Here is an 11,238-nt window from a genome sequence, read left to right as displayed (position 1 = left end):
CTCCCTAAATCCAAAGCATGACAGCGCACAGTGAGGCCGGCTTTGCTTCGATGTGGGAGGGAACGCAGGAGGACTAATCCAGCGGTGGTGAAGAGAGAGAGAGAGAGAGAGAGTGTGTGTGTGTGTGTGTGTGTGTGTGTGTGTGTGTGTGTGTGTGTGTGTGACACACTTAGGCAAATGCATCAGACACAAGGAGTGAGTGATACTGGATGATGGAGGGAAGAACAGAGATGGGAGTTGGTGGAAATGAAAGTTTAAACAAATATATGTATATGTATATATAAAATCAAAATGCTAATCTAAAAAAAGTGGAATAATCATATATAATCTTACAGACAATGGATGGAAGGAACAAGACGGTCCGTTCAGTCACATGCCGGTTCTTCCCTCTTTGGAAAAACTCCCAACTGCTTCTCACCCTGAATGATCCCTCTAGCTTTCTTCATACTGAAAAGAGAAACCAGATCACTCCCAAAGATCCCCAGAGGGGTTTCAGTGTTAGCGTGTGTTGGGTTTTCTGGTTGTTGTGGGGGTATTAATAAGGGGTATTAGGTGATACTTAAAGTGATGTTGACAAATAGACACCTGCAGCTGTGGCTGTGACATAGTGCAAATTGCCTGATGATGACATGACGATGTAAAAGGGTTTGTGATTTCACATCTCTTGAATCTCTCTCTTGAAGTGTAATTGACATAATTTGTGGGGTCAGAATAAACATCTCAAAGTCACTCTCAGGATGTTGACAGATAGAAACGAGATGCAGTCTATCTGGATTGGTGGGACTCCTGTATGTATGGAGCTGGATTTTATTTTGTGATAATTGTCAATTAATTGTGAAATTTACACAACATAATTGAAGTGTTCATTCATAACAACTCAAAAAGTGACACTTTGTCACATCGACCAGCATTACTGTATTCATTGTTAATTGCTTTAACTGGATCATAATCTGTAATAATCTCTAGTTTGGGGTATTATTAGTCATTTTAAACTGCAAATTGCATATCAGTTTTAAATGAAAATATTGCATTAAGTTGAGGAACAAAACACAGAGTAAAACATTTCAAAGTAATGAGTAGCCAATATATAAGGTAAGACAATAAACAACACCATTTAATAGCTGTTTTTGAGCTTTCAATCATATCACATTAGGTACATGTTGAAATTTCCATTCATTTGATTTATTAATGAGTCCATACTTTTTGATCATGTGATATGAGGGAACTTTAACTCTACATGGACAAGAAGTACTCAAAAGTACTTGGAAATTTGTTTACAATCCCATGCCAAATGGATAAACTCCATCTGCTGATGAAGATCATGTGATAGGATTGAAGGCCCCAGAATAACTATTAATAGACCTTGAGATAAGATTGTTTTGTAAAAAGTAGGGCTGTCAGTCGATTAAAATAGTTAATCAAGATTTTACGCAAACTAATCACACATTTTTTATCTGTTCAAAATGTACCTTAAAGGGAGATTTGTCAAGTATTTAATGCTCTTATCAACATGGGAGTGGGCAAATATGCTTACTTTATGCAAATGTTGGAAATCAATTAACAACACAAAATAATGACAAATATTGTCCAGAAACCCTCACAGGTACTGCATTTAGCATAAAAAATATGCTCAAATCATAACATGGCAAACTCAAGCCCAAAAGGCAACAACAGCTGTCAGTGTGTCAGTGTGCTGACTTGACTATGACTTGCCCCAAACTGCATGTGATTATCATAAAGTGGGCATGTCTTTAAAGGGGAGACTCGTGGGAACCAATAGAACCTATTTTCATTCACATATCTTGAGGTCAGATGTCAAGAGACCCCTTTGAAAATGGCCATGCCAGTTTTTCCAGTTTGGAGAATTATTTAGCCTCCTTCACGACGAGCTAGTATGACATGGTTGGTACGCATTCCTTAGGTTTTGTAGTTTCATATGATGCCAGTATCTTCACTCTAGCTTTAAAACTGAGCCCGCTACAACCTCCGAAATATGGATTAAAGTGGCAGTAGGCAGTATATTTTTGGCATCATTGGGCAAATAATTCATAATAACCTTTCAGCATATTGTAATTCAAGTGTACTGAGAGATAACTAGACTTCTGCACCTCCTCATGGCTCTGTTTTCAGGCTTTAGAAAATCTAGCCTGTGACGGGAGACTTTGACCAATCACAGGTCATTTCATTGAGAGAGCGTTCCTATTGGTTGTGCTCCGGTCATGTGACCAGAACTTGGCGTTCCTTCACCAGATTTCAAAATGGCGGCGGCGTCACAAACTTTCTCATTTTACAGCTAAACCGTGCACTACAAGATGATTCTGAAAACATTTGAGGCGAGAAATAGGCATTACAGTAACAGAATATTGATTCATATGTGATCAGCGCTGCATAGTTTGACCGTTTGGTCGGAGTTCGAGAGTGATTGACAGCCGGCTCTCATAGACGGCAGCTGGACAGCAGACCTCAGATCAGCTCTTACTGCTTGTTTTCCTGTGAAATCTTGCAGATGCTGTTAGGAGCACCAAAAGACACAGAGGCACATGATTTTTTTCGGGTTACCTGTCTCATGCACTATTGTCATGATATAGAGACCGTTTTATCATATTTGCTCAAATCTCGCCTACTTCAGCTTTAAGTTAATGCGTTAAAGAAATTGGTGTTAAAACGAATGTGCATTATTAACTTTGACAGTCCTAGTAAAAAAAGTAAAAATATGAACTACATTATTATGGAGATCCAAAGTGTTCAATATCAAACAAATAATAAAACATTATTAAAATGAATAATCATATGAATAAAAACAAAAATCAAATAAATAGAAACAAATAAAGAAATACATTTAATGATTTCAACAAACCTGAACATTATAACCATGAAGGAAGGATTTGTTGCAGGGATTTTGTAGCTAGGTGTATCTAACAAACTTGCTACTGCTACACAAAAAGGGAGGCTGATCTAATAAATAGAAATAAATAAAGAAATGCATTTAATGATTTAGATGGTGAATAGATGTGTGCTCATGTTACCTTTTCCTCCAAGAGGTTAGTTGAGGCTAGTAGGGAGTTTCTAGCTATTCTATGAAAACAAGAAATCCTATTTAATGAAAAAAACACACAGGTGTTTCCTGCTCTGTCATGTGATAACACACCTCCCCTGTTGTAAACGAGTATAACGTCTATATTTCCAGTCATAAAACGTCTGCACCTCCAAAGTGCGGCTATTTTTAGCACTTTTCATCCAGTAATAGCCCCACGTGAGCGCCTCTGTCGTGCTCGGGTTATATTTAGAACGCACGCTACCCCCGTCGAGTGCGTCAATGGAATCCCGTGTGTGCGTCACACGGAAGAACGTCTGTGTCGCCGCACGCTGATTGGCTCCCGACCCGGAACGTTCCACCGCCCCGTTTGCCATATTTGGGCATGACACGCCCTTTTTGTCGACGCAAAGCCAAAATAAAACAAGAGAGTATGGATCCTCCTGCGTTAGTCTGACCCAGTACAGTATGTGTGTGTGAGAGTGAAGTGTGTTTGAATGAGTGTGTGTTCTGACAGCAGCTGGCAGAGGTGACATTCATCAGTTTTTACTCGTTTGGAAATAAATGAAAAAGCTTCAAAATCCGGATATTTACATGAACCAGGTGAGTGAAAGTGAACTGTTTTATTATTATTATTGTATTAATATTTATTTATAACGGGGGGCCACATTAAGCTGATGTATATGCGTGCCTTTATACTTCATTATAGTGTAAATCTTTTTATTGAATTTTTCAAAGTATATAGAGTCAAAACAACATAAGGTGCACAGCACATCAAACAAGTACATAGGTAAATAAAATAATAAAAAAGTAAATACAACTAAGGTACAATACTAAAATAACATACATTTATACATCCATACTCGTGTGAATGTGAATAATTTCATAATAATATAAGCTCATAGGATTAGCTGACTGGACTGCTGATACAACAATTAAACATATGCACCCTTATACTCAGATTAGTTTGATGGAAAATAATGTTTACAGATGTCATATGTGCCTCAGCTTCCCTCTTTGGGTAGCAGCAAGTTTGTTAGATACACCTAGCTACAAAATCCCTGCAACAAATCATGTTTATAATGTTCAGGTTTGTTGAAACTATTTTAGAGAAGTGTTGATTCACCTACCTTCATTAAAGTAAATGGAGTGGACAACATATTACAAACACAGCCTCCAAAATGACCATAACGTTGCATCAATATCACTCAAAACTGAGCATCAGTTTTAGTTCTGCAACTGTACTATAACTACTTTCCTAAAAGTTTTCATCCTGAAGTTTATAGCTGAGAGCTTTAAGGCAGTTATGTTTTCATCTTTACATGATTTCACATCATGTATGTTCTATATGTGGGTCTATTACTATTGCCATACGAGAAGACGTATAGAGTATAGGGTATATTTATAGGACATATATAGGAGTGTGGTCCCCCCATATGTCAAGTTTAATAGCAAGTTTACGAATAAAATTTAACAATCAGGTTTTAAGTTTGAACAATGTTTGGTAGCGTGATCATCAGGTGAGATGTGCTTCACTTTTGTGTTGAAAAAGCCCACAGAGTGAGGAAGTTTACGCTTGTAAATACACGCCCATTCACCCTGCACACACACACACACACACACACACACACACACACACACACACACACACACACACGCACACACACACACACACACACACACGCATACATGCAAACAGGCTTTGCCACCTTTCCCATTTCAGCTGGCATTCAGCCCACCCTGAAATACAATCTGCAACACTCCCTGGTACAGCCCCTGTGAAAGAGGGTTGCCCTCCACTGAAGGAGGTTTTCAAAGCATTAGCAGCCAGTAACACAATATCTGACGGTATCTGATTGCTCCACTGGACCTCCCTCCGCATTTTATAAAAGAGGACTGCTTGGCCCTGAAGCCAGAGACATGGCATGTAGGGGGAAATGAGACCGTGTGCATTCAAGGTGTTAATGTAAGCTACTGTTTTGGAAGGTTACAGAGGGCGGATTAAAAAATGCTGACTTAAACCAATATCGGAGTTATTGGGATGTCTGAACTTCATTGCATGCATTGCTGTATCACAGACTCCTTATAAGCCCTAGTTATCCCCAGTGATTCTTTATTTTACAATGCATTTACATACATAGAAACTTAGTTTTGAATTATTAAGACATCTGCTTAGATGTAATGACACATTTAGTGCATATAAATGTAAACAATATTCATCTTACAAGGGCAAACATTGAGGTTTATTTTCATCCGTAATTAATTATTGCTGTCCTCTCTCCTAGCGATGCCCTGTGTACAAGCCCAGTATGCATCCCTGCCCCATGACAACTACTTCAGCTCTGAGTTCTTGAATCCTGACCTCAGTGCCAAGCTGATGATGGACATCAGTGGCCAAAAGGACCAGCTGTCTACGTCTTCGTTGCCCAGCATCAATACCTTGGTGGGAAATGGCTATGTGGGGGAGTTTGATGCTTATTCCTGCAAGATTACCACCTCCCCTCCCGCCTCTACGGTTTCCTTTGGCCACGCCGGGGTAGCTGAGAGTTCCTGCCCTCAGATGCAGGGCCAAGCCTTCAAGCTGGATGATCTCCAGGTGTACGGCTGCTACCCAGGTTCCTTTGCGCTGAGCTGCCTTGATGAGACGCTATCGTCATGTGGTTCCGACTACTATGGCAGCCCGGTTTATGCCGCCGCTTCCCCTCCGACATCGGGCTTTCAGGCCCAGTCTGCATCTGTGTGGGATTCCCCTTTCAGCCCCTACCCCTCAACGCCACAATCCTCTGTGGCCGATAAGGCCGCCATGGCCCAGCAGCTCTCCTTCTTCACCTTCAGCTCTCCAGAGCAGCACTCTCCCCCGGGGCAGCATCAGGATGCTCAGCAAGGCCATGACGACAATTTCTTCCTGCCTCCTCAGCAGCAGCATGTCTCTCCACTTCATTGTCCCCTCATGTCCCTCGATCATGGAGCCCTGGAAAGCCCCAGGATAGTGGAGGGTGCCATGAACTCTCCTTCAACCCACAACATGGGATCCAGTGAAGGCCGCTGTGCAGTTTGTGGTGACAACGCATCCTGTCAGCACTATGGAGTCCGCACCTGTGAGGGCTGCAAAGGTTTCTTCAAGGTAAATAGCTGAACAGCATTTCACAGGTTTATTCTATTGAGTAGATCAGATTTTAATTATATGATTATTGTGGCCAAAAGAATTCATTATAACGATATTATCCCAATAGGCCAAATAGAAAATTAAAAAATTTAAAAAAAAGAATAATGCCAGGTCAAATTCATCTTTAACTTTGTTTATTGTGCGTTTTTGGCAAATGAATTACACTGAAAATACAAGTGTAGTGATGTGGAGAGAGAGTCTGTAACCATAACTGTACAAAAGTGTACAAAAACAAAAATAATTATTAATGGATAGTGAAGAAGCAACCAGGAGAACTGTTAAACAAAAAATCCATTAGGCCTAACATCTAGCTTTTTGCGCGTGCAGGTAAAGTGTCTAGCTCTCGTCCGCCATTTCTTCACACATGATTTTGCAGTACGACCCTCTCATCGGATAAGGAAAAACTGTAAAATCCGAAATGTGTATTATCATCATGATATAAATATTACATTTTTTAAATATCACGGTTATCGTCAGTATATAAATTATATCGCAAAACCCCTAAATGACGCCATGCAAAGCTTGTCCACCAGAGAGCATTGACAAGTATATTTTATTTTTTCAACTGTACAATGTGCCGCAAAGTACAAATCTTGGTCACAAGACAACTTTAAGGAATCCTTATTAGAAATATTTCCTTATGTTTGTTGTGTTTGTTTAAATTAGTTATTGGATTGTTTGAACTCTCAGATATCGAGTATCCGCCTCAAAAATCTAGTATACTATACTACTGAGTTAAGCCTACATAAGATAGATTTATTGTTGCATTTCTGTCATTTACATTGTGTGCAGCATTACAAACCCATAGTGATGTATTTTTTTTTCCGTTTCACAGCGAACTGTCCAGAAAAATGCAAAGTATGTGTGCCTCGCCAATAAAGACTGTCCTGTGGACAAGAGGAGGAGAAACCGCTGCCAGTTCTGCCGTTTCCAGAAATGTCTCGTTGTGGGAATGGTCAAAGAAGGTAATGCAATGTCAGACTCGCTTCAGTGACTAACGTATGATGACGAGAAACCGGGGCTTGTAATGACAGTCTTGTGAAACCAAAGCTAGGAATGACAGACATATGTAACCAGAGCCTTACAGTGCCAGCTGCAGAAAAAGAGAAACTGAAACTGATACAGCAGTTTTTTTTTTAAATTGCGGGGTGCAGCAACATGTGACTGTCACAAACGTGGGCTTCAAGTGTTCCTCTTTTCTGTCCCTCTCTTAGTTGTTCGCACAGATAGCCTCAAAGGTCGCCGGGGTCGTCTGCCCTCCAAACCGAAGACTGTGGCCGAGGCTTCATCCACGACCCCCAGTGTCAACATCATAGCCTCTCTAGTCAGGGCCCATTTAGACTCGAACCCAACCATCGGAAAGCTCGACTACTCCAAGGTAAATTAAAAAAAAAGACTTGCAGATTGTCCTTTGTACCAATCAGATCACTTACAATGACCCCTACACAGATGAAGAATGAAAGCATAGACGGCCAACAGTTCTTTCCAGTAGCATTGACCTTCCCTTCTCTTCCTCCTCAGTACCAGGAGACAGTGGACAACCTGAAGGAAAAGGAGGACGCCGGTGATATTCAGCAGTTTTATGACCTGCTGACTGGTTCTCTGGATGTAATAAGAAACTGGGCTGAAACCATCCCAGGATTCACAGATTTCTGCTCAGAGGACCAGGAGCTGCTCCTTGAATCAGCATTCGTTGAGCTCTTCATTCTGCGACTCGCATACAGGTCAGCTTCTTTTACAGTTAAAAAAATGCCATGTTAAAGGTCAGGTTGGTAATGCTGAGAAACCAGCAGGAGTACACTAGAGTTTAATAATGATCCAACCGAAAAAACTACCTCAGTCTTGCCAACCCTTCTCCAATGAAAGTAGCTTTTTTTTGTCAGAGCATTTGATTTATTGATTGTTGTCGGGATGTAAAGATAATTTCTACAAATATAACAAAAAAATTTATTTGAACAGCACTACCAACCCTACCTTGAACTAATATGTCACCAGACTAATGTGCACCTTTCAGTTTGCTGATTGTACTGTTGGTTTGAAACTGCAGGTCAAATCCTGAGAAGAACAAGCTGGTCTTCTGCAACGGTTTGGTCCTCCACCGACTGCAGTGCGTTCGCAGTTTTGGCGATTGGATTGACTCCATCATGGATTTCTCCCAGAGCCTTCACCGCATGAACTTAGACGTGTCCTTGTTTGCCTGCCTCGCAGCGTTAGTTATCATCACCGGTAAGAGCTTCTGCTTGAATCTCATTGCATTCAAATTTGATGTTTTATATTCAGGACTGTGTTTCTCATGAGAACATGTTTTGCATCTAGATCGCCACGGCCTCAAAGAGCCCAAACGGGTTGAGGACTTTCAGAGTCATCTCATCACTTGTTTAAGGGAACACGTGAGCGGAAACGGATCAGAACCGAGCCGTACCCAGCCCAACTATCTTTCTCGTCTTCTGGGCAAACTCCCCGAACTGAGGACTCTCTGCACACAGGGCCTGCAGCGCATCTTCTACCTGAAACTAGAGGACCTCGTGCCCCCGCCACCGATAGTGGAGAAAATCTTCATGGATACTCTGCCGTTCTGAAAAAAACATGAACACAAATGTATTATTTGTGAAATGATACAGACAGTATATGAGGTTATATCATTGAACTCTACTGATGAACCTCCTTTTATCACACCGACTTGTGTGCTGACAAACGTCTGACATCGTTCAAGAGACCATTATTTTTCTAACATTAAGTTTTAAAATGGAATATGGTACCTGTGTGAGTACCGCATACAGATTTATTTCAGTTCAATGAAACTGTCACAGAGAGAGCTGAAATGGTATCAACAGTACAGTTTATATATATTTTTGTGTGCATTTGTAAAATGACTTTATTGCTGTGCTGGATGTGTGAATGTTGTCCTGCTATGCAGCTAGTGAGACATGGATATTTGGGTAGATGCAATGCATTGTCACATACTCAACAAAAGAAACACACTAATCTCTTAAAAAATTTTTAAAGTTGCTTTCTGATCCCACAAAGAAGCTGAGATAGTAGATTGTTTAGTAGGAAAAGGGCAGGCAGAATCACAAGTCCTGTTTCTTTAAAGAACAGCGGAGTCCTACTTTACGAAATATATACTAATTTCTTTGTATCACAAAAGATAGTTTTAGTCCTAATCGTACTCCTGTGGAAGGTCTCGGACCAAAGTTTACTCCTTTTTTGATACTATATCACTTACAAACCTTATTGCCTTAAGCTAAACAAAATGTTCTGCCATAACTCGATGCTGCCGTTTTGCAACGCCTTGTAAAGGCTGATGCTGGCAGTGTTCCTGTTGAACAGCATGTCCCTGTAACAAACCACTTTGTGGGTTATTAAGAACAAAAATGGACTAAATACAAAGTGCCTTTTATAACGCCTCACTCCTCAAACCGTAATAAGTGACACTAAGTGGATTTTCATTCCAAATATCACATACAGCGATCCCCATTTATTACAGATGTGAAATAATCATTTTCAATGATTTCAGATCGGTGCCAGATTTTGATATGAAGTGCCTGAAGCATGCGATCGTCAACACACTTTGACAAAGAGCATACAATACTTGAACGCACACTAAACTGTGAGGGCATCAAGTGATGACAGGCGGTTTAGGGTCTACAAGAACTAAATCCTGTTCACATGTTCCCGAGGCAGCGAAATTCATAACCGCAGCAGAGCCGTCCAGTTTAAGATTCAATTAAGTCAAAGCACATTTTCAGTCTCCTTTTATCCACAGTTAGATACAGTATACCCTTTAAATGATTTGTTTTTACCCAACAACACTTGAAAATCCACATGCATAAGCAGACATTTCAACTGGTTTCTTGTCTTTTGCTGCAGATGCATCACCCTGCATGTGTTCATAAAGCTCTCCTACTGTCTTCCACATTCTTCTGAGTTTTTATATGTTGGATTAATTTTGTATTTTCACCTAAAAATGAACTAAAGAGATATCTTAAGGAATCACAGTGAGATGTGATGAGAAGATGAGCAGCTAAGACACAAACAGTGTTCAGACAATATGAAGAACACTTCTTTCTCCTACTGTATGTGTGTTTTGTTTGGGACGTGTGTGTGGACTTTGAAAAACACTGCCAGGGCTTTCGTACAATGGTGCAGAAGTGTTAAAAGACAGAGAATATTTGATATTAAATCCTTTTTTGAAAAAACACCACTGGCTGCCTTAGTTTAAATGTTATGAAATGGAGTGATATATTTCTTGTACGCCATGTGGCCTTTTATAGATTATAGATTCTGTGCTGTCAAATACAGTATATCTTTAGTGTCCTCTGGTTTCTATTGGGGATTGTGTTTCAGTTCATCGAGGTATGATATTTACAGGGTGTATATTTGATATTCTGTCCTTGGAAACATTATGAAGGAAGCATATGGCTGGCAATATTCTATATCTTGTTGTCAACAAACCAAAACCAACACTGAATGCTTTCCAACTACCCTGCTCTGGCTCTCGGCCCCGAGCCCACTGGTTCTTACTGAAGATAAATCTTTAAAGTATAATTTTTAAAGGGCCTTAACATTATTTTTTAAATATAAATTTCATGACGTAGATTAGTTCCAGCCAGTCGTTTCAGGGCTGATTTAAATGCTGATTTTTCTAAATTTGGTAAGAAATGTCAATATTAACACCAGCATTTACGCGTTTCATCACAGTACAGTCATATCATTTAGTTTACAGCTCAAATAACACAATTAATTGTGCAGTATCTTTCAAAACAGGCCACTAACATATACATTCATTTTCAAAAATATGCTAAATAATTTCCTAAAACTGCTGGGCACTGTATCTTTTTACAAACGTTACTCAAACAGGAGTAAACTCTGTATTTTATGGAGACTTCTTTCAGCTGCGGATTGGTTGTGCTAGTGAGTATTTACAGCAGCAGAACTATGTTTGTGGGATTGTTACGCCCCACCCTTGGGCAGTCAACCATAGAAGACACCTTCAAAACACTAAAATCCACAAACAAGACAATACAAAATCATAGGC

The 11,238-nt window shown here is 40.0% G+C and overlaps 1 protein-coding gene and 1 long non-coding RNA gene across 2 annotated transcripts; one reads left to right on the top strand and one right to left on the bottom strand.

The window, feature by feature from the left end:
• Window positions 1-91: 91 nt before the first annotated feature.
• Window positions 92-3,265, bottom strand: LOC141765558 (uncharacterized). The gene is made up of 4 exons (XR_012593529.1): window positions 3,149-3,265; window positions 3,027-3,075; window positions 334-447; window positions 92-205 (listed from the first exon to the last, which is right to left on the bottom strand). It is a non-coding gene; the product is annotated as an uncharacterized LOC141765558 (long non-coding RNA).
• A 220-nt stretch (window positions 3,266-3,485) lies between these two features.
• On the top strand, window positions 3,486-10,272 carry LOC141765539 (putative nuclear hormone receptor HR38). Its single transcript, XM_074631582.1, has 7 exons — window positions 3,486-3,637; window positions 5,320-6,158; window positions 7,036-7,165; window positions 7,415-7,578; window positions 7,722-7,924; window positions 8,248-8,426; window positions 8,517-10,272. Exons 2-7 carry the CDS (start codon window positions 5,322-5,324, stop codon window positions 8,777-8,779), a joined length of 1,776 nt encoding a protein of 591 aa, XP_074487683.1. The 5' UTR covers window positions 3,486-3,637; window positions 5,320-5,321; the 3' UTR covers window positions 8,780-10,272.
• The last annotated feature ends 966 nt before the right edge of the window (window positions 10,273-11,238 follow it).

Source organism: Sebastes fasciatus, chromosome 1 (assembly GCF_043250625.1).
Source record: "Sebastes fasciatus isolate fSebFas1 chromosome 1, fSebFas1.pri, whole genome shotgun sequence".
In the NCBI taxonomy this organism is placed as follows: domain Eukaryota; kingdom Metazoa; phylum Chordata; class Actinopteri; order Perciformes; family Sebastidae; genus Sebastes; species Sebastes fasciatus.
This window is presented reverse-complemented; position numbering and strand designations above follow the sequence as displayed.